Source organism: Scomber japonicus, chromosome 18 (assembly GCF_027409825.1).
Source record: "Scomber japonicus isolate fScoJap1 chromosome 18, fScoJap1.pri, whole genome shotgun sequence".
Lineage (NCBI taxonomy): Eukaryota > Metazoa > Chordata > Actinopteri > Scombriformes > Scombridae > Scomber > Scomber japonicus.
This window is the reverse complement of record NC_070595.1, coordinates 4,133,828-4,157,905: the sequence shown is the minus strand read 5'-3', so window position 1 is coordinate 4,157,905 and position 24,078 is coordinate 4,133,828. Positions and strand designations below refer to the sequence as shown.

Here is a 24,078-nt window from a genome sequence, read left to right as displayed (position 1 = left end):
AACATAATATATATGAAATGCTTTCAGACTAGCTATGTGGTGACTCAGAAAAACAGGAAAATGATCTGGTTGATTCCGAAAGACAGAGCTATTTTATTTTTTCAAGTGAATGCAATACGTTTCTGTAAAAAGAAGCAATTCTAAAAAAATACGGGGAGCCAATGAAGTGAAGCTAAAATCAGAGTAATATGCTCACTCTTCATGTTTTGGTTAAAAGTCTAGCAGCACAATTTTGAATGAGTTGTAATTTTTCAAGTGACTGCTTTGGAAGTCCAGTAAAAAAGAGCATTGCAGTGGTTCAGTTTACTACAAATACCATCATTCTTTGGGTTGTGGACTGCTGCTCAGGACAAAACAAGATATTTAACTGCCACTAATGATTATTCTCATTATTGATTTATCTGTCAGTTAGCAGTTTAACCATGTGACATTAACGCAAACTTAAGATTCTGTCATTAACATGTTTCTACATTTTGTCAGGTTAAGATGTGGGTCCAGCTGCTCATCCCAAGAATCGAAGACGGAAACAACTTTGGAGTCTCCATACAGGTCAGACTTAAGACCACTTCATCCAGAGAATGCTGTTGGCCAAAGTTTTAGACAAAATGAAATTTGGACCAGATGATGGGTAAAAAGATCAAAGTTATTACAGTTCATCCTCTGGGGGCTATGCATGTGTCTAGGCATGGGATGATAACCGTGTTCAAGGTATACCGCGATTTGGAAAAGCCACGATAACCGAAACCGCCAAATTTCCTGTCATACCGTTCCTAAGGTATGAGCTTGTGTTTTTAGTCTGGTCAAAGACAGGAAGTGCTGGTCAGAAATCTCTCACATGGGGCAGCTGCAGCGTAGAGTATCACAACCCCTCACACTGTCATTACAGATTCAGGTTAAATTAACCCTTTATTGGGCAAATAATTATATTTGGTAACTTCTGTAAATATCCCAAAATATCTTCCTTTCCTTCCTTCCTTCCTTCCTTCCTTTCCTTCCTCCCTGCCTTCTTTCTTCCCTTCCTCTTTTCCTTTCTCCCTCCCTCGTTCCTTATGTTCTCCGTCCTTCCTTCCTTTCCTTCCTTCCATCTGTCCTTCCTCCCTCCCTCCTTCTCTCCTCACTTCCTTCTTTCCTTCCTCCGTCCTTTCTTCCTTCCTTTCCTTCCTTCCATCTGTTCTTCCTCCCTCTCTCCTTCTCTCCTCCCTTCCTTCCTCCATCCCCCTTTCTTCTTCCTTCCTTCCTTCTTTCTTCCCTTCCTCCCTCCCTCCTCTCTTTCTTTCCTCCCCCTACCTTCCTTCTTTCCTTATTTCCTCCGTCCTTCCTTCCTTCCTTTCTTTCCTTCCTTCCTTCCTTCCTTCCTTCCTTCCTTTCAATGAGTGTCCTATAAAGGGTTAACATGTCTGTCTTTATTTTTCTTCCTTTTAGGAGCTGTAATACCGCCATACCGTGAAACCGTGATATTTTTGCTTATGGTTATCATACCGCCAGAATCTCATACCGGCCCATGCCTACATGTGTCAACTAAATTTCATAACAATCCATCCAATAGTTGTTGAGATATGTTGGTAAAGAAAATGATATGTTAGATGAAAAGTTGAGGATCATCAGAGTCAGGCCACATAGTCTGGGGACCATGAATGTTTGAACCAGACTGTTTGTCAATCCAGAAAGCATAAGTGAAATCTTTGACTTGCTGGTGGCGCTATAAGGAAAGTCTGAGGATCATCAAAGTCTGTAGAATTGAAAATCCTTGAGGGATCTTCAATGTCTTCTGCAAATATTATGGCTTTGAATAGTTGTGGAAACATATCAAAAGCTGTCGAGATGCCGATGTCAGATAACTGCTTAAAATGGTCAAGCATTGGATTTCATTCAAGAGTAAGGACACACCGGACTGTGCAGAGAAATGTGTCTTTCCAGATGTCTGTATTCTGTATATGAGTGACTTTTTGAGTAAGTAAATCAGACGTACAGTCACTTGATTATAATTTGATTCTTGTTCCAGTCTGTGGAGTTTATTGCAAATATCCAGTAATCCTGTCCACATCCCAAAAGGGATAAACATTTAAAGTGCTTCATTTGGTGGGTCCACCAATTCCTAATCATGTCCCAGGAAGTTTCTTGGGAGCCAGTTTTATAATCTAATCTAATGCTAAGATACAATAACTTTTGTCTTTTAGTGAGAGCACAGCAGGTGCATGAATGTGAACCTTCACAAAAAAAGTTGTCTCAAGGCACTTGACACATAGAGCAGGTCTAGACCGTACTCTTTAATTTAATTTAAAGAGACCCAACATTCTCACATGAGTAGCAATTGGCGACAGTAGCAAAAAAAACCTCCCTTTAAACAGGAAGAAACCGTAAGCAGAACCAGGCTCTAGATGGGCGACAATCTGCCTTGACCAGTTGGGGTTGTAGTTAATTTCCTTTGGACAGTTACCCGAACTAGTTAAAATAACCGTCTCCATTTTTCTTGTACTTGCTGCCAAATGTTCTAATAGTTCCAGGAAACATTCAAGACATTACCAAGCAAAGGGTGAAATACTCATGACTGAGGCTCAGGAGATAGATTGGATTGTCCACTAATCTTAAGATCATTCAGCAGTTTGATTCCCGGCTCCTCCAATCGCATGTCGATGTGTCCATGGGTAAGATACTTAACTCCAAATGCTCCCGATGGCTGCACAAATGGTGTATAAATGTGTGTGTGTGTGTGAATGTGCATTTGCAGTTCCTGTTTGACAGTAGGGAGCAGCACTGACACGCTACACAGCAGCAGCTCAGAGGATAGCAGAGCAGTCAGATGGTTCTTTTTAAAATATCTCAGTGTTGTCAGGGGAAAGGGTCATAGTGCTTCTCAGCTTACATTAATGTGTTAGTCAGATATCAATAACTATTCCCAGTCAACTTCAGTTGCAGTCCCACTGCTTTAAATACTGTATATAATAAACTCAAAGTAACCACTGAGGTGATGAACCACATTTCGAGGGGAAGTCAAGTCATTTTCTCAAAATTCAAAATAAAAGCTGGAATAATATGATATGTTTCAATTTGAGGTCCTAGTACTTCAGTATTTCCTGCTGCTGTTACCAAGTGCTGCTCATGGAGGAATGTTGGGTACCTTTAAATAAAATGACAAAGTGAAGTCTAGACCTGCTCTATGTGAAAAGTGCAGTGATTTGGTGCGATATATATATAATATTGAATTACTTATACTTCATAAATACACACACATTATCTAACAGCTATGCTCATTTTAACTTTCAGGATAAGATGTAAAATGTGTTGTAAAATATATGATGAGTTTAAAATATGATTCATAATTATAGGTTTATCTTGACAACAATAAAATGTCAATTAAATAATGCTTCAATAATAATACTAAACTATAAATGTAACACTATTAATGGTTCATAGTGAGTACTTGAAGGTTACTTTTGATACTTTAAGTATTTTGTTGTTAATACTTACACTACTTTGACTTCAATTTTGAAGGTAAGGCAGGGCCTAAGGCCCTGATTTACTAAGATCCCAAATAAAGGGTACTAAATTGCTTGTGCGATGATTGAGAGTTTAGTTTGTGTGCGTTTTGGAGGTGAACTACTAAGAATAACTGCGTAAATTAAATTACGAGCAGAAAGCCGCAGCGCAAAATGAAATGTGATCAGGTTCTAGTGAAAGAGGTTAACAAATATATTGAGTTACAACAAAAACAAATACTACCAGCAAAATGACATATGGGAGAGTATTAGTGACAAAGTCAATGCTGTTAGTAAAGCGTAAAATATTCCACTCCAAAAATATTAATACGGGTGGAAAAAACTCTCTGTCTCCTCCCCTCCACAGTAACAGAAGTCATCAGTGCTCAGTGCACAGCCAGTTAATGCCTGCCCTTCAAACTAGGGATATTATCGGCTGATATTTACTTAAAAATGTAATATCGGGAAGTATCTGTTTTTATAACCGATGTTTGTTCTGTAGGCTTCAGCATCTCCAAGCCTGCATGAACGCAGCATGGGACGTTTGCCAGCGTGTGCTTGATGATGTATAACAACAACAACAACACGCTAGACTTGTGGGTTGCTAACCGTGACTAACAAGCTTGCTCGCCCGGTGCATGACATTATGTCTGCGGTTTGGATCTATTTCCAAATGTGTCATACGGATAGTATTTGCAATGACTGCAAAGCAGCATAATACATTTTCATAACATCCTTTTTCCAAAACTTGAGTTGAAGTTGTTCTCTTATTTTGCACAGACAGGGTTTACATGTTGAAAGTCATGTTTCATTTATGTTAGCATCCAGTGGAGCATCACAATAAAATCAGGCATAATGTGTTAATGCCACAATAGGAGATATGTAATGTTGCTATCTAACAGTTTTGGAGTAAAAAGCCTGCATATATCGGTATCGGGTGATATCAGAATCGTAAATTAAGAGTTGGACAATATCAGAATATCAGATATCGGCAGAAAAACCAATATCAAGCATCCCTACTTCAAACCTATTATTTATAGGCGCAGTTACTGTCAGCAAAATTACCTTCGAATTTGGTAAATCACAATGCATGTGCTAAATAACAAACCTCAGTTCACCATGTTAGTAGATCGACTTGCACATTTTTTGCAAGTGATGTCAAGTTTGCATGTTTTTACACACGCAGACATTTAGCAAATCAGAAGTATGGGATTGATACTTTACAGAAAAATCCCAATTCTTTTGTACTTACTGACAGCAAGAAAAATCACCTTACGCACACGAGAGAGTAAGAATCATTCGTCCACCAGTTTTCAATCTCATCTCACATTTCAGCTTCGTCCTCATGAAACACTTGCTGAGCTTTCACACTGAAATCCATGCGTCTGGCTTATTATTAGTACTATGTTTTTAATATGAGACATGTTCTGCAGAAATTCCATCCTGTGTCTGTACAAGTTACAGTCAGCCAGTTTGAGCCACATTGTCACATGAGAGTGCAGTAAAAACACATTAAACACTTTTCTTTTGGCCTGAAATGTTCCCCAAAGCAAACCAGAATATAAAAACTGGAAACACTGATAGACATTATATGTACAAACTGTAGATAGAGTTCTGCGTTCAGTTTGACATGTATTTATTTAAAAATGTTACTAAGATTCATTGAAATCATGATGGCTTGTGTATGTTTTCTCTTTGTAACATTTATGAAAGAAAACCAGATCGATTAGAGCAGGGGTCATGTGCCTCTGTTGGCATGCTGCAGCATAGTCATTGGCACACCAGCAGAAGCAGTATCCTCTCAGCAGCATTTAAAATCACCTGTTGACTATGGCACCTGCTTTACACATGGCCTCTCTTCTTTAGTTTGACTGACAGCGAGCCCTCCCTCTCACATTTCCCACAGTGCTGTGTGTGTCCTGCACACATTTCCCACTGAGGGCCCTGGTTCAGATATGGCAACACCGTCAGCTAAGAGTCTCATGGACAGAATGTTGTGTGCTTGAACATCAAGTGTTGAGACCCGTCCACACTGAGAACAATGACTATAATGATGTGAGCGTCCACACTGAGAACGATAGCGTCCTGTAAACAGCTGTGTCTGCAGCTAATTATTGATGAGCTGTTACTGTTTAGTATGTAGAAATCAATCAATCAATCAATCTTTATTTGTATAGCGCCAAATCACAACAAAGTTATCTCAAGGCACTTTACACATAGAGCAGGTTCAAAACCGAACTCTTCAGGTTTTAACTTTAAAGAGACCCAACATTCCCACATGAGCAACAGTGGCGAGAACAAACTCCCTTTTAACAGGAAGAAACCTCAGAACCAGACTCAGAGTGGGAGAACATCTGCCTCGACCGGTTGGGGTTGAGAGGAGAGAAAGGAAGGATAGAGGAGAGAAGCACAATGAAATGTAGAAATCAAAAGCAAAGCAGCAGAGTTCAGAGATGTGTGCTGGTTCAGTGTGTTGATCACAAGTATTTCACACACTAGTTGCTGTGATGTTTCAGTATTTACAGACCAAACTGAGCCACAGCACATGTTGAAGCGCTGTGTGTAAAAGTATGAGCACATATCTGCTTACAAACATCTACTCACTAAAAAAGTTCCAGCATCTTAGTAATAATAAAGATCTATGTAAAGAAATCACCTCTGTCATCCTGCTACATTAACAGCACGTCAGTCCGTGCTGAGAGAGGAGCAATGCTGCATTCAAATAAATAAATACAAATTAATACATCAGTCAGCTTCCAAAATGTTAATGTTAATGTTAATGTTTCATGTGTATGTCAGCATGCTGATATAATTTTTTGAACATTTTTTGTTTGATGCACTATGGTCTCTGTTTTGACATTTCCTCCCAATGCAATATTTTTTAAGTTTTAAATGAGTTACTGAAAGCAGTGTTTTAAACATGGGATCCATACATAATTCCTAAGCCCTTGTTGTGAATAACGGGAAAATACCTTTAAAATGTTCTTGCATGTGGCCTATAAGGATGTTTTTGTATTTTGTGTCGTAATTAAATTAAGGTTTTAACTTGATTATAGCACACACATTAACAAGAAAAATGTTAATTAAATGTCAAAAAGGTTGCCTACCTCTGGATTAGAGGCTAATTATGAGCGGATACTGTGAATAATCAGAATATGAACAGTATATCAATGTAAAGAAGACTATAGAAGAGCAGTTACAGCAGCATTATTACTATATATAACAAAAATGTATAACTAGTGGCTCCTTCACCAGGTGCTTCAGTTCAAAATCCTAAACCCTAACCCTAAGGCCTATTTGGGATGTACAGCATATGCTTGTGTTTGTCGCCACAGGAAGAGACGGTGGCAGAGCTGAGGACGGTGGAGTCAGAGGCTGCGTCTTACTTGGACCAGATATCCAGATATTACATCACTAGAGCCAAGCTGGTGTCTAAAATCATCAAGTACCCTCACGTGGTGGGTTGTGTGTGTGTGTGTGTGTGTGTGTGTGTGTGTGTGTGTGTGTGTGTGTGTGTGTGTGTGTGTGTGTGTGTGTGTGTGTGTGTGTGTGTGTGTGTGTGTGTGTGTGTGTGTGTGTGTGTGTGTGTGTGTGTCTTCCTTCTGTGAGGAAACATGCTTGGCTATGTTGATGATTAACCGTATCAATCTTCCCTCTCCGCTGTGCAGGAGGACTACAGGAAGACGGTATCAGAGATTGATGAAAAGGAGTACATCAGTCTGAAGATCATTGTGTCAGAGCTCAGGAATCAATATGTGAGTGTTGTATAGAAGTAGGACACCGTTTATGTCTTTTTTACTTTTAGAACCTGAACTCAACTTCATGTGTTCTGGTTTCTTTAGTCCTTTGTGACAGTAAACTGAACATCTGAATCATCATGAGTCATCTTGGACTTTGGAAAACAGGAATATTTTTCACCATTTTCTGGCATTTTCTGGACCAAATAAACATAATCAACAGTTGAATCAGTAATAAAAATCTTCAGTTGCAGCCGTAGTGACCATTAGCTAAACCCATTTAGCTTGTGCACACAGAAGAGCTCAATCCATCAACTCTATACTGAGATTTCACTTCAACACTCCACTATTGATACAATAATCCAGAGATTAGATATGAGGTCATTTAAGTGGTGTATTAAGTTTTTCACAGGAAGAATGTTATAAACACCACACCTGTCAGATGGACTGAAAAAACATCAGTCAGCTGTGCCAAATAGTAAAAGCGTGATTTCATCTGACCAGCAAAGCTCTCTTCCATTAAAGTCAGTAGAAAACATGTCAAATCAAAGAGGAGGCAGTAGCAGTCCCACTCAGTGCGTCCACTGATAGCATTAATATAATATATAACAGAAATATCACTAAATAAAACTAGCAATGCACCAATCTGAGCCATCTGATACTAACCTCCAGTATGCTGATCAGCCTATATGAGGCTGTAGCTTCATCAAATCATCTACAAATGTATGACATAATATTCTGTCTGATTTGCTTTTTGTGGCAGTTTAGTTTACGTTAGTTTAGTTTGCAAAAGTTGAAATTTACACAAAGAAATGACAGATAATAACAGATAATATAGAGTGCAGGTAGAGGCAGAAAACCTGAATGGGCTTATTCAAAGCCTCCACCTGAAACATTTTAAAATTACACAATATTACAGAAAATAATGACTTCATAGAATACAATAAAAAAATAGGGCTGGAAAATTAATCAAAAAACAATGGAAACCGACATTTAGAAACTCTAATGGACTTAATTTTGCTCATGTCAATTAATGGTGGTGTTCACTGTTGCCATGACAGTAAAGGTTGCATATCTTTTAATGAATTTAAAACTTGTCTCCAGTGATCATTTTAACCCAAACCATGATCTTTACATAGTTCTAATCAAGGAAACTAGACATTAACCACACCGTCACACCTTAAAACATCTTTATTTTCACTCCCTAAAGATACTCATGTGTGAGGGCAGCAGTGGAAAATACTAAACTAAAGAAACTGAAAATACATAACTGTTCATCAAGGGTGGAGATAATCGTTCAATAATCGTAATCGAGGTTAAAAGTTCAATTAATCGTGATTTTGATTTTTGCCATAATTGCCCATCCCTAATAAAAAATAATAAAAACAGAAAAATGAGAGCAATTGTGAGTGCACATGTGCGTGTGTGCATGTGTCTGCAAGGACTTTGGCCTTAGCATCTGAACATCATACATGAAAACGCTCTGTGCTAGTACAGTAACGTGCACTTTCTTAACACATCTGATGCTTTATTATGTTGGAAAAAGAGAAAATATTTAGTTCATATAATCTGATACTTTAAATAGCACAGGTCAGTACATCAACACATGGTTGGCAAAGTTATATTTGCTGCACATATATTTCATATAGTTATGGATATAAATTCTTCAGTTCAGCCCGTGAATAATTGGATTGCATTCCTCTTTTGCTTATGGTGGTTTCATATTGTTCAGATCTCTGAAAACAGAATGGAGCTAACTCTACATCTGCCTGCTATAACAATGACACAATATGGGCTCGTTGGGTTATTATGAAATCAACTTTGTAATCATTTGAATTGACCTAGTTGTAACTACACATATATTTATAACTATTATACGATTATTACGTGATAGATTTACTTGCTTGCATGCCTCACCAAGAGGAACCAGAACCAAGTGAAAATGAGAGAGAGAGAGAGAGAGCAGGGGGAGAAAAGAAATATCTGAAATATTCTCTAATTCCAGTTTAAACTCTCTGTAGGTATTTCCTGCCTTCTCTGTCTCTGTAGCTTGTTATTCACTCAGCTTTCCAAGTTTTCCAAACTTAACTGTTGGCTTCTAATTCAGCCTCTTCCTGCTTTCTGTTGACACATGGGTCCTATCGAGCAGGCCAATCAGAGTGCAGAACAATAATGAAATAGCCTCACAGACCTTTTAACTCTAAATGGTAAATTCAGATGTGTAGTGGTTCCTCTAAGTTATAACTGATACCCCCTCTTGTGTAAATATAGGTTACATCTGAAGTCAGACCTTTTAAGATTTTCCTCATTTTTTAATATTCAACATGTTACTGAATACACATTTTGCTGTTTTTAATTCTTTAAAATCAATGTTTTTATATTTAGTAAATAAATCATGATGTGGGCTTATTTGGAGCACACATGGGCTTAAATGGAGTCACAGCACCAATTAAACCCACTTTATTCATCAAATATCTTTATTTTATATTCCAAAATCTACATGAACTAATGAATATATTTTCAATTGAGAGGTAAATGTTGCTTTATAAGAAATCATGTCAGTATCCATGAAAAACAGCTGAACTTAGATTTTGGTGCTTAAAGGCCGTGTAAAGTGACATTTTCTTCTAAACACATTAAATAGGTCATAAATGGTCATAAAAAAAAACCATTTACATTTGAATTGTGGGGCTAGGCTTCACAAACTGTTTTTCAAGATTTCTGTGTTCAGGATTTCGTGGGCGGGTCTGAAAATCGGTGATTAGCATAAACCCGTCCCTGCTGCTGTAGAGGTACAAATACATTCAGCACACACTACTACTACTACTACAGTCTACAGTTAGCCAGTTAGCTGAGCTAGCTGCTGAATTAGCCTCCAAGCTAGCAGCCGAGATAGCCGCTGAGCTAGCAGCTGAGTTAGCAGCAGAAAGCTCTCAGACGTAGCGTCCATGTTTCTGGTAGAGGTGGTGACTTTGATTGACAGGTGACACTTGGTAGGGGGCGGGGTTTCAGTGAACTCAGTGGGCAACTCCCACAGCGTTTGGTAGCAGAGAAAATGGCAGATTTTTACACAACTTTGAAGCCTAATTTCATATATTTGCCGATTTTTTTTTTAATCATTTAAATTTGGTAGGTTGGTTAACAACACACTTTTCTGTGGTATGTCAACCTCAGAACACATATTTATTCTTACTTTACACGGACTTTAATGGGAACACTTACCCTAACAGCTGAAAACATTGGTTAGAACATTAGAAAAGTTGATGAAGTCATTGAAATAGTTACATTACTTATTACATTTTAAATAAGATAACTAATAATCTGTAAACTATTACATTTCCAAAGTAACCTTCCCAAACCTGATTATATAGCATTGCCTTTAAGACTGAATCCAACACGTTTTCTAATGTAGATACTAAATGTCTAACTAACACTTCGGAACATAAGAACATGTTTTACTCGTCCTCCTCATGTTGGCTAAAGGTCAGAATGGAAGTGTCAGTCATGTACAGAAACCACAGCTTCGTTCATGGATCACTGGTGTCCTGTTGAAATGTGCTCCTCCCAACCGCTGGTGTCTAATTGTCGATGATTTCATATTTAGAGTTTACGCCACGGTCACTTTGTACTTCCAACTTCAGACACACACAAAAGGTCAGCAGTCGTTGAATTCTTGCTTAATCTTAAATATCACATCTGTAGTAGTTACTGCTGAAGATGTAGGTATGGGTGGGGTGGGTAACCCTAACCCTGCCACCTCAACACATGTTTTTTTAATCAGCACCGTTCTAATCATAACATCTCTATTGCTTTCAGGTGACTCTTCATGATATGATCCTGAAGAACATTGAGAAGATTAAGAAACCAAGAAGCTTCAACTCTGAAGCTCTTTATTAACCCACACACACACACACACACACACACACACACACACACACACACACACACACACACACACACACACACACACACACACACACACACACATATACACATTCAAACACAAAATATCAAATAGTTAAAAATATACTGACTCTGTTCACATTAAGTATTGACATGAATGATCTGAACTGGGCTAGAGCAAACAATACAAACATTAAGTACACACACACACACACACACACACACACACACACACACACACACACACACACACACACACACTTCAGCATCTAAACCAGCTGTGGTTGGGATGCTCCTCCATTTCTTGTTGTTGGCCTTCCTCTGCAGACATAGTCCCTGACACGTAAACTCTCAGTTCTGGCTCTGCAGTGCTCTGGGATCTGACCTCAGACTCTTTTCTCATCAGTATGTGGAGTAAAAAGAAAAAAGCGACTTCATCTTCAGTCTCACATCTGCCACTCTGCTGGGACAGAAGCTCAGGAGTCTCCCGCTGCTTTCTTTTCCTGTCTCCCGGATGCTTTATCAGAAGTCTTGATCTTCTGGATGCTGTGACCCCACACATTTTACCATCTGTCCCTCTGCTGCCCCCCCCCATCCTCCTCCTCCCCAGGGAATGTGCCTTTGGTTGTTTTTTGGCCCTTACAGCAGGAGGCCACACCACAGATGTAGAGGAAAAAAAGGGATTTTTTTCTAAATGCAACTCATCCTCCCCTCATTGGAGTGATAGCCTTCCTCAGAAAACAGTTGCAGTGTTGCTGATTTACAGATACAACTGTACAGTTTGTCAAGAAACACCTTAATTTGTCACGGATTATTCTCGAAATCTCATGTTTTCTTCTCTCTTTTTGTTTGTCTTGTGCTCGCAGCATCTTTCCTGACAATCGGAGATATAGTTTTACCTTTTTTTTTTACCTGCCCTCCTTCTCCAGGGAGGTGTGGTGCAGAACATCTTGTGCAGGTGGAACGCAGTGCACGATGAAACTCAAGCCCTGAGAGGTTGACTGTGAGACTCTGCTGCTGGAAACACTGTGCCACACTGCTGTCTGTCAGTATAGACAGTTTCACAGAGGGTTTGGACTAATATAAGACTTGCTGGATGTCCGTCTCTAGTGATCAAGCAGGCTTGAACTGGAGCTCAAAACAAAACGTAGGATTGTTATAATCATGTAATCAGATTTTTTTTTCTTAAATATACACACATATGTTTTCATAGGGTTCACACAGCCGTTTTATTTTGACGTTTTTAAAGCTAATGAAGTGCTAAACAAACAAAAATTGTGTATGTATATCACTTAAAACAAAATGAAGTTGGAACTAATTTCAACCAACATTATTTAAATTGGAATGCTTATACACTTTGTGCCTCAGTGTGCAGGTAAATTTCGACTGTGACGCCTCCATTGCCCCAATGTGAGTGACGTGCTTTAACACAGAGCCTGTTTCATGTACATACAAAGTATTTTTTTTTTTGCAATATTTTCATTTGTCTGAACTGCATTTTAAATAAAACTCGACTGTCTTAATGCATGTGTGTATGACAGTTTCCAACATGTGAGAATAGTTTTTTACACTTGTTACTGATCTTGTCTCTTTACCCAACAGCTGATTTTCAGTCACTGATAGATTTACGTTGTAATATTCTTTTATTTGTCTCAATATTAAGAGCCAGTTGACACGTGTTATCTCAATCAACTCATCATAACCGACCGTTCTTACTGGAATTAATTATTTCCAGTGAGTCGGTATGTGATATCCATTTTGGATCAACATCCATAAATCTGCTTAGAAATCAGCATACTCTTTTACTACTTTATGGTCCATGAAACCTCTGTAGTTTCTCTGTTCTTGAGCTTGTGCAATGATAAACCTGTCAATGTCAATCTGAACACAATTTAAATACATTTTTTATAAAGTCTATAAAGGACAGTACTAGATTAACATCCTGTAAGGACACTTTTCCAACTTCTTGACCCTGACAATTTGACTACACTAAATGTTGTGAGGAATATACAGTATGTATGATGTGACAAAAATAGAGTTAATAAGGTATTATAATTTGAGACCTTTCTCAAGATCAGGTGAAAACATGGTGCTCCTTTGCCATTTGATTTATATTGTGCTTTGTATTATTACCAAACAAATTTGGAAAAAACAAATGACCACAAATGTATTGCCATACAGTCCTGGGGAGTTTGGGACCCTGTTTGTAATCCAGTGTTGTTTAGTAGGAAGTTATTAAACCTTTCTTTATGAGAATCATTATTTTACATAATAAAACTATTAATTCTACAATAATCTAGGGACTTGTATTTTTAGAAACAAATGATCCTTCTAAATTACCTTTTGTATTTTAATGCTGTATTGGTTAAATAGTATGTATCAATCCAGCAGTAATTGTGATGACGTCACAGTTGACAATATTGTTGCACTGTCCAATGGGCTTTCATGGTTCAGTGAAAGCCCATTACCCTTTTGAACTTTTTTATGCCATTTTATGATTTGGACCCACGCTACTGTTAAAGTTAATGATCATACATCAGTTTAATTAATCTTTATCACAGCATTATGTCACAACAGTTGCAGAGCTAGCATTGCCCTGACCCCAGTTGTAAATCCAAGAGCTGAATGCTGCTAATGACGATGTTAATATGCCAGTGTTAAGCATAAAATATGTATTGTGGTTGATGTCTTTTGTAAAGCGTGTAAGCATGATGATCACCTTTAACCATGACTGCCCATAACTGGTTTCCCTTCTATTTTCTCTGAAAGGAGTTATTCTGTGGCAATTGATCACTGTCTCCTCATCTGCTCGGCTGATGTGGTGTACCCCAGGGTTCAATCCGAGGTCCTATTCATTACATGCACCCCCTTGGTTTCTTGATGTACGTGGATTTCTTATCCCGCTCCACCTTGCAAGGCTCCCTAACAGCTATCAAGGACTGGATGTCAAATAACTTCCTCCAACTTAACTAACTAACAAAAAGTTCTCATCTTAGGCCCTAAAAGCATCTCTGAGGAGATACAGCAGTGTATAGTTCCTTTTAAAAGCAAATGTCAAGTTTTTTGAAAGGCACACAGTTTAATTACTTAAATATCTTCTCAATCGTAGCTGTTGCACATCTCTGGAGAAATTGTCTATAAAGCTATTAGCGCTGCCCTCAAATGCACGCTGGTTCTTACAGTTGCTGCCTCATTGATAAGCAACTGATAAGTAACTGTCTTGAGATGGCTCAACTCCTAAGACACTTCAAAGTGCTGCAATTTAGGTTGTAAAAGCAGTCTTTGATGTCAGTGGCCTCTCCCCTTTATAGAGGTTTCTTAAACTGCCACCCTATCTTCTCCTCAGCTATACCAGTGGCACATCGATGGAGAAATGGTATCTAAAACTGTTTGCACTGTCCTCAAATGCCTTCTGGTTCTTACAGTTGTTGCCTCATTGATAGGCAACTGTGTCCTGATATGGCTGAAGACCCAGGACACTCCGAAGTGCCCTGCTCAACAGGTAAATTCATTCCAATCTGCAGTGCACAATGAACGCAGTGATGTCTTTGCTGATCTCTCGGCGACTGAGTTTTATAAGGTACGTGACTACATGAAGAAGATCCCGGGGATGAACATCAAATTACACCCGCAATCACCTCCTTCAGCTAACTACCTGTATTCGATCGAGCTCTCCCTGCCGAAGAAAAAAGATATTTTGCACTATCTTGATACCAACGGGCCGAAACCAGCAAGAGAGGCGACAGTTGTTGTTTTTCACGGCACTGAGAACAACATAAAGGAATATGTCGTGGGTCCTCTCCCCAACCCAACCTACCACCGTGATGTTACCTTTGAGAGGTATAAAATGGACATCCCTTTGACTGCACGTCCTGTATATTTTGGGGAGTACCTTCTTATAGAAAAGTTCCTGCATGATGTGCTTAAACCAGTTAGCACACTGCTGAAAGACAGTTTTGGTATAGATCACTCAGCAGAACCAGTTTACTATGATACCATGCCTAAGGGTGTTAAGTCAGGGGACAGACAGTCGTGGTTGGCATTTTGTCGAAAGAAGGAGGGCTTCTACATCCACCCAGTGGGCTTTGAAATCTTAATTGACCACCAAAGCACTAATGCTAGTTTTTGGCGTGTGATGAAAGTGCTTTATAACGGCCAGTACTTGAACAGCATACAAGAACTGAAGGACAGCTATGAAGCAGGAAATGTGAGTAAAGTTACCTACAAACCTCTGCCAAACTATGCATCACTCAAACCTAAGCAGAAACCCACAGGTATTGGACCTCAGCAGTTTTACGTACAAGGCAAGCGATTTAGTGTTATGAACAACCACGTCGTCTACCTCGATTGGAGCTTTGCCTTTGGACTGAGTCAACTAAGAGGCATGAGAGCTTTTGACATCCGCTTTAAAGGGGAGAGGATCATCTATGAGCTAAGTGTTCAAGAAGCCATGTCAGTCTATGCGTCTTTCACCCCAAATCTTATGCTCACCAAGTTCCTCGATGGCAGCTTGGGAATTGGTCGGTGTGCCTATGAGTTGGTCCGGGGAGTTGACTGTCCTTATTCAGCCACCTACATAGACACTTTACACTTTATGGATACTGGTGTTCCACGGACACTCAGAAACTCAATTTGCATCTTTGAGCATGATATGGGCCAACCTCTAAGGAGGCACTTCTCAGAAATATCCTACAGCAGTTATGGAGGACTAGCAAACAGTGCCTTAGTGTTTAGAACAATCACAGCTATAGGAAATTATGACTACGTGTGGGATTTCATCTTCTATCAGAGCGGCTCAGTGGAGGCCAAAGTGAGAGCCACCGGCTACATTGCCTCTTCCTTCATGGTAAAAGGCAGTTATCCATTCGGTCACCAAGTGGCAGAAAATGTCACAGGAAATGTCCACACCCATTTTATCAACTTCAAAGTGGATGTTGATGTTTTAGGTGAGTCTGAGTTGCGTGTGTGTGTATGTGTGTAGATATAGATATATATTAGACAGGCACTACAATTACTCAGAATTGCAGAAAATTGCAGAAAAGTGAAAGAATGTCCTCCTTCCAGGATTGAAGAACGTGTTCCAGACCAAAGACATGGAGTTTGTGAATGTGTCGCTGCCCTGGATGCCGGAACACTATGCCATGATCCCTAAGATAGTGGAGAAACAACTTCGAACAGAACAGGTGCAGTGTTGCATTTATTGCTACATAAACATAGCTCCAGTCCAGTGTTTTAGTCTGGACAGGAAGCAAATGTTGTAATGTAAGTAAAATTGAAACAGCTAGATATCCTTCCCACCATTTAATTTGCATTATTTTTAATGAGACTGCTCCAATCAGTTAAGTTAGATGCATTTTCATTAAAACACACAAAACTCTATCTAATATTTAGAGAAGATCACTGTTAAACCTAACTTAAAAGCAGTTAATCAGGGGGGATTAAAGCTGCAGTTGGTAAGTCTACATGACAGCATTACATGAAACTAGTAATCTGTAAAAAAAAAACAAAAAAAAAAACAGGCTCATTTAGCCCCACCTACTGCTCCTACTGCAAATTGCCAGAATCCACCGCGACCGGACAAGAAGAACCAATCAGAGCCAGGATTGTGTCTGATGGAGTGTCTGTCAGCTGTCAATCACTGCTCACGCACACAGCCCCCTCCCCCTTCCCCCTCAGCTCGGTCAAACTCAAATGCCCGAGAGCGGCTTCAGGGGCGTAGAGAAAGTAATGGTGCAGCAACAACCACCGCATGCACGTGGTTGTGTGCCGTCGCACGCACCTCAGCCTCCTCTGGGGGAGGGACTTTGGAGGCAGGGCAGAAGTGCAGCGGAGAGGGTGGGGGAGGGATCTGAAAGTTGTACTTCTTAAAAATTTGATGCTAAGTCCTCTCTCTCCTCAAAGTTACCAACTGCAGCTTTAACTATAGTCAACCTCCCACAAGTTATGGTAAGATATAAGACTGTAATTTGTCACTCATATGATCATTCTCCCAATTTATCTTCACACAGGAGGCAGCTCTGCGTCATGATGTCAAGACTCCTCGATATCTCCACATTGCCAGTAACCAGACTAACAGTTGGGGCCAGCAGCGCTCCTACAGGCTGCAGGTGTACAGCTTCAATGGGGATCACCTTCCAGAGAACCAGGCTGAAGAGAGGGCCATGTCCTGGGCCAGGTGATAAACCATGCTCCCTGTGAAGGGATGAAAGACCAGAAAGCAGCAGCTTGACAATTAATCTCAAACTGGAGGAGTTTCATCAACAACTCATTAATGCATTCAACTTCATGCATACCACTGTTTACAGTGGCCTTAGTGTGTTAACAGCATCTCATCAACATTGCTTAGTCCTTTTCTCTGCATGTAATCTCACTTAATCTCAATCCTGCAGGTATAAAGTTGCTATTACCAAGCAGAAGGACTTGGAGGAGAGCTGCGGCAGTCTGTACAATCAGCATGAAATCTGGAATCCAGCTGTAGACTTTAGCAAGTTCATTGAGGACAATGAAAGTATTGAAAATGAGGTGAGTATATGGGAGAGTTTGGTTTGAAAAATTCCTAAAAAGTACAAATGAAATACAATTTAACCATTATATTCTGTCTTTATCCTTTTTTTTCTTAATTTTTCACAGGACCTGGTTGCCTGGGTGACTGCAGGCTTCCTCCACATCCCTCATGCTGAGGACATCCCTAACACAGTGACTGTGGGCAATGGTGGTGGGGTCCTGCTGCGACCCCACAACTACTTTAATGAGGACCCATCTATCCACTCTGTCGATGGGGTGTACTTTGGCCCAGGCAGTGAGCAAAGCTGTGACTACAACAGGATGGCCTGCCTTGATCATGAGACCTGCAGCCCTGAACTGGAACCCTTCACCTACCAAGGCTTTCAGTATGGTTAGGGTTAGAAAGGCGAGTTTGTGACTGGAAGGTTGTCAGTTCAATCCCCAGACGAGCAGGATAAAAGCTTAGTGAAATTGAAAAAAAGCAGTGCTTGCCCTTCCCTCATAACCACCATTGAAGTGCCCTTAACCCCTACCCCTCCAGTGGAGCTACTCTGTGGCTTGCAAATCAGACTGTTGTTGTACGGGCCTGCTTCCAGTTGTAAATGTGTGTAACTGTGTGAGTGTGAATGTTCTTACTTTAATAAATAAAGGTTCACCACGAGGACTTTGACTGTGATTTTTAGCTTGTTTATTTCTATTGCTTGTATTTAAATATTACAATAAGAATTCATTTGATAAAAAGATCTGTAGTCCAGGACTGTCTTTAGCCATGACTTGCACTATATTGAGCAACAAGAAGTGACAGGTTCTGATATGGTTACTTATCAGAGTGAACTGGCAGAATAACACTATGAGAGTGATGATGTGGTTTTAGTCTAATTAAGAGGGTGATAGCACACTAGTAGATTTCCATTTCTAAACATAATTTATCAGTGTTTCTTTTGACTAATAGAGCAAATAGGTCAGACTTGAAATAAAGATAGGCTAGTTTGTCGGATTGGCTGGTGATCTCACTGACAAATTAAACACATTCAAGAATTCAAAGGTGGCCTGACAGACGTAGCAGACATTCATAAAGATTGGTGAGAAAATGGCAAATAGAGCATTGTGTTAGTTCAGGTGGAGCCAGCGTCCCCTCTTATCCATAGTGTGAACATTAAAACCTGCAGACTTCACACTATCTCTGATTAAACACTCATGTTTATTTACAATGTGCTTCTCTCTATCCTTCCTCTCTCTCCTCTCTCCTCTCTCTCCCGACTGGTCAAGGCAGGTCCCCACTATGAAGCCTGGTTCTGCCTTAAGTTCCTTCCTGTTAAAAGGGAGTTTTTTCTTGCCACTGTTGCCAAGTGGGGAATGTTGGGTCTCTTTAAAATTAAATGTTCATGGATGAGTTTTGTTGAGCAGCAGAATTCACAATGCTGCTTAGATTCTTTTGGAGAACTTCCTAAAAAAGCAAAACCTTTTTTCCAATGAAACTGTGTAACATTTGCTATAAAAGTCAATTCCTTTACACAACTGCCTCTTTCTAACTTGAAGTCCTAATGTTAGACAGTTTCATATAAAGATTAGGAAACATCACCCAAAATTAAACACAACATAACAAACTGTTTTGAGATAACAGGCTAGTTTCCCTCAAGCTTGTGAATGTGAACACTGAAAAACTTTCCACAGGCTGACCATTGTGTTCAATTTCCTTCCTCTTCCTTACTCAGACAGTTCCTGGAGTCTCCCGCATATTGATATGCCCTTATATATATCTGTGTTGCCGCTTATTAGACACTAGAACCATAGACTCCAAACACTATTGAATACACAGGCTGTATATAAAGATGGAGGTAACATAGTGTGACGGTGTCGTCGGTGCTAACTAACCTAAAAACCCTATAACAGGGGAAAAATGGAAGAAAGTTTAAGAAGAGCAACAGATGAAGCATCCCAGGACAGACTGGTATGCAATAGATGTGGTGTGTACAGAATAGACAAATAAGGCCAAATTACAGAAATACATGATGTAAAAACAGCATGACAAAATTATAGTGGATTATTAACATACAGTATATGCGTAATGTAATCACAAGGATGTGAAGCTACTTCCATGTGTTGCCAAAAATAGATAAAACCTGTTTATTACAACACTGTCACAGATATGAAACATATTGCTTCACTAATGGCTAAACTGTGCGCTGTAAGTTGTGTAATGGAAAGTTAAGATAGATATTATTATAACACCTGCTGCTCACTACAGGAAGAATTGTCTATGATGTTGAGGAGTCAAACACAGGAAGAGGGGGCTCTGTCCAACTGATGATCCAATGAAACAGCTCCCCCATTCAGAGTCTCGATTCCCCCTAGTTCTCTCCTGCCTCCCCACCATCAGTCGCTATGGTCATATTAACAAACTACCTACCACCTCACCTTTATCCCTTCATTCCCTCTTCCTCCAACCCCCCCATCTCATGTTCCTCAACCCTCACCCCCACATATCTTCCTCCGGTCCCCTGACCCGTCCATCATTGAACATCTCAGCTCTCCTTCATTATTCTCAATTGAACTATTTCCTATCCATGATCTTGTTGCTGTGGTCTTGTTCAATAATGGTAAATGGACTGTACTTATATAGAGCTTTTCTAGTCTTTCGACCACTCAAGGCATTTTTATACTACTGTACATGTCTTACAATCTCGGTTGCCCATTGTGTATAACAGGAAAATGGCCAGGAAAGGAAATGTTAACACTCAGTGTGCTGCTACTGTTGTGTGTTTTCATGCTATAAATGCCTTCAGTAGTTTGGAACGTGTTTGCAGCCACTCACGTACACAGGCACACACACACACACACACACACACACACACACACACACACACACATAATCTACACAAATCACACACATTCAGTGTAAGGGATTGCAAATTCAATGGGACATGAAAATGGACTTGTTTTTTGTTTTTTGTCCTTCCAGGAATTCCAATAATTGGCAAAAAGCTGACTTGATATGAACTTTACACATCAAATAGAAACTAACTACTGAAACCTTCATTGTAGAATAGAATAGAATAGAACTTTGTTGTCCACCATGGTGGAAAATTGTCTTTGGCTCACCAATAACAGACATACAGCAGACAGAAAGTACACAAGATCTATAGAATCCATAAAATCCATAAAATCATTCTTAAAATACATAAACACATAAAATATGTAAAGTATAAGATATAAGGTGGAAGGAAAAAGTAGTGTTTTTAAAAGTGTCTTAAAACATTTATTTCCTTTGTTGCCTTTCATTAATATGAAATATATCTTTTGTAATCTGAATAATGTAAATGCAAGTCTTCCTGTATGTTTTTTAGTGAATGGCTACTGTCATTATTACAGTTCCTATTGCTGTTAGAATTGTCATCATCACCATCATTGTTGTTATTAATCCTATTAACCTTATTTTATTTCTTTCTCTTCTCTTCTCTATATTTGTGTGTTCTCTTTTTTTCTAATGTCTGATATGCTGTATAAATAAAGCTTGCCTGAGAATAAATCTCTCAGAAATACATCACTTTGCTGCTAAGCTGATGACTCTGTCAAACTTAATATGTATGCAGCAACAACTGAATAATGCTCAAAATGTCTCTAAACAATTTTAATGAAACACTATGATGAGTTTGAATCTGCATTGAAAAAGCCTTTTTCCATGGGTTAAACACTGTTCATGTTTCGGTATGACTGGCTCAGAGAGTGAGATTGGCACAGAGTGAAGTTGGTAATCACCCCACCTTCCGATCCATGAACCAAAGTAGAAGCTGGAAACACTGACACAGCTGCACACCCACGACCTACTGTCCTGTGCTAACCTTACCCTAACCCTCTGATCACTGATAAGAATTTACTGAATACATTTATTGGTCCATAAACTCTCTTACTTTCTCTTACAGGTTGGAAAAAGACAATTAGTTCACATGCAGCTGCAGTAAAAAACTAATAAACTTAACAGTACACTTGCACTGTCAAAGGTGGAACGACTTAAAGTTTTGTTGTAAGTTTTGCAGATTGTTTGAGTTAATTCAGCTTTTAAACAGTTACTTTCCAAGTTTAAAATTTCACATTGCCATTCAGTTGACACAACGTGCACACAGTTAACTTGGCTATTTCAAAAATGTAAGTAGGCTCTGAGCAAGTTGGCCCAACTTTCATCCAGGCTGGAACATTAGTAACAAGTCAGTCTAACATAATACTACACAGTTTTCACCACACAAATTAATGACATGACAGCCACTTCAATTGTTCCAGGGTTTGTATGTTCATCCAGAGGCTCCAGAAGGCCAACCGTCATCCCTCTGACACATGGCTCCACATCAGCACACCTCTGGTTAAAGAAACGTATATTTTGAATATCTCAAAAGCTGGCCACATAAAGTAAAATCTATCTACAGTCGCTTCAGAAAGTATTCAGACCCTTTTATTCTTTTCCCACTTAACAGTGTTATGAATATCATTTAAATCGATAAAATTGGAAATGATTCCCATCAATCTTCAATGTATGAAGGGGGGAAAAAGTGTTTTCACTCTGCAAATCTGGCTTATTAAGTGTAGATTGATGGAGGAAATGCCCACTTAATTAAAATTAAATGTATAACACTATAAAGTACTTCATGAAGTTACCATTCATAGATAAATACTCACTGGATGGACTGTACAGCAAACACTTGGACATGTCATAGCAGGAAACTCGTGTTATTAATGATTGAGAATTCCACTTAAGGGAGGTCTGCTATTGTGCATGCTGGTTCACTGTTACTGTTACTGGGATACTTAATGGAACTGGGCCGTCAAGATATCTGCTGTACAACCAGTCCATAGTGTGTGTATAAGAAAGCTATAGAGAGCTTCCCAAAGGCAAAGTACACACATAGCACATGTGTGTACCACTCAAACTTTAAATGGCAGTGCATCATTCATGGTTGTCACTGTAACTTATAAAAGTATGTATGACTCAAGGATGTTCCTCATTTAGGCACAGAATTTAAAACCTGATGACAAGAGCTGCTTTGTGGGTCGGTCCAAGTGTTTCTTGAAGTTGTGGAAGTCTGACGACGCCTTAAGAGAGTCAGATGAAGACATCTGACAATTATTTTGCGAGGTAAAAAGGAGGTTACAAAGATGCATATATTGGGTCTTCTTTATGACAGCCCTGAAGATAGCAGTCAATGATTTATGAAAACTAGAGCAAATGAGTAGTTTATTTTATCATCTTCTTTTAGGGATTAGAGCAGGGGTTCTCGACCTTTTGCAAGCTGGGCCCCCCCAAAGCTGGTTCATTGCAGTTGGGGCCCCCCCTCCTCCCGGTGTCACCCTCCCTCGCGGCCCCAACCCCACTACACCACCTTGCATAGATAGATAGATAGATAGATAGATATATAAAATAATAGATTTGTTATTTTTAGGCCCACACTATTATTATTATTATTATTATTATTATTATTATTATTATTATTATTATTATTACAATCATCAGGTAGGCCTATCATCATTACTAGGCTATTGTTATAACTGGCAGTAGCACCAGACTTCTAATGTGAGCTTGCAGGCATTATTATTATTATTATTATTATTATTATTATGAGTAGTGATATCCCTATTATCATTACTAGGCTAGCTATATATTTATAGTTACATGCTTTGCTGTTATTATTATCATTATTAGTAGTAGTAGTAGTATTACTATTATTATTATTTATTATTATTATTATTATTATTATCATCATAGGCCTATTATCATTACTAGGCTATTGTTATAACCGGGAGGTAGGCGATGTTAATGTGAGACCTGAGCCTGCTTTGCCTTGCAAAGATCCTCAATTCTTGGTGCAATGTCTGATAAACATAGCCTCAAATCATCCTCAATTTGTGCACGATTCCGGTATTTCGTTTTGAGTGCAGTCATTTTCGAGAAGCCTGCCTCACACAAATATGTCGACGCGAAAGGGAGGAGAATCTTCAATGCGACGTCACAGAGTTGAGGGTATTCCTGCATCAATGCTGCCCAGAATGACGAAAGAGGGCAGGAGGTGAAACGTTCCTTCAGCCTACTGTCACTCTTCAGCTCAATAAGCTGTTCCTGCATGTCAATTGACAGCTCGTTTGCTGTGCACACAAATGGATCTCGAACCCACGCGAAAGAGCGATAATCCTCTTTGAAATACGTCGCAAATTGTTGTCTCATTGCAGACAGGTGCTCAGACGCTGACTGAAATAAAGAGGTGAAATCGTGTGACGTGCCTGCATCAGTGATAAAGTCTGCAAGGCTGGGGAAGTGTTTCTGTGTTGTAGTAGTCCAACCAGTTGCATTTTCGACATGGGGATTTTCACGATTTGTTTTTAATGATTTTTTTTTTATTTTTATGATTTTTCCCTCCATCCTGTTGCCTACTCGCGCCCGCTCGCGCCCCCCCCGGAGAGTGTTCGCGCCC

At 39.4% G+C, this 24,078-nt stretch overlaps 2 protein-coding genes across 2 annotated transcripts in view; both read left to right on the top strand.

The window, feature by feature from the left end:
- The window catches only part of LOC128378537 (proteasome activator complex subunit 3-like), a 34,577-nt gene extending 22,878 nt beyond the window's left edge, over window positions 1–11,699 (top strand). Inside the window, exons 7-10 of the mRNA XM_053338100.1 lie at window positions 481–549; window positions 6,812–6,934; window positions 7,145–7,231; window positions 11,030–11,699. Coding sequence (XP_053194075.1) covers window positions 481–549; window positions 6,812–6,934; window positions 7,145–7,231; window positions 11,030–11,110 — 360 coding nt within the window. The 3' untranslated portion in view covers window positions 11,111–11,699. The remainder of the gene's footprint in view (window positions 1–480; window positions 550–6,811; window positions 6,935–7,144; window positions 7,232–11,029) is intronic.
- A 2,790-nt stretch (window positions 11,700–14,489) lies between these two features.
- Window positions 14,490–18,016, top strand: LOC128378641 (membrane primary amine oxidase-like). Its single transcript, XM_053338207.1, has 5 exons — window positions 14,490–16,062; window positions 16,181–16,299; window positions 17,125–17,291; window positions 17,506–17,638; window positions 17,747–18,016. The coding sequence occupies exons 1-5, from the start codon at window positions 14,490–14,492 to the stop codon at window positions 18,014–18,016; spliced, it is 2,262 nt and encodes a 753-aa protein (XP_053194182.1).
- The last annotated feature ends 6,062 nt before the right edge of the window (window positions 18,017–24,078 follow it).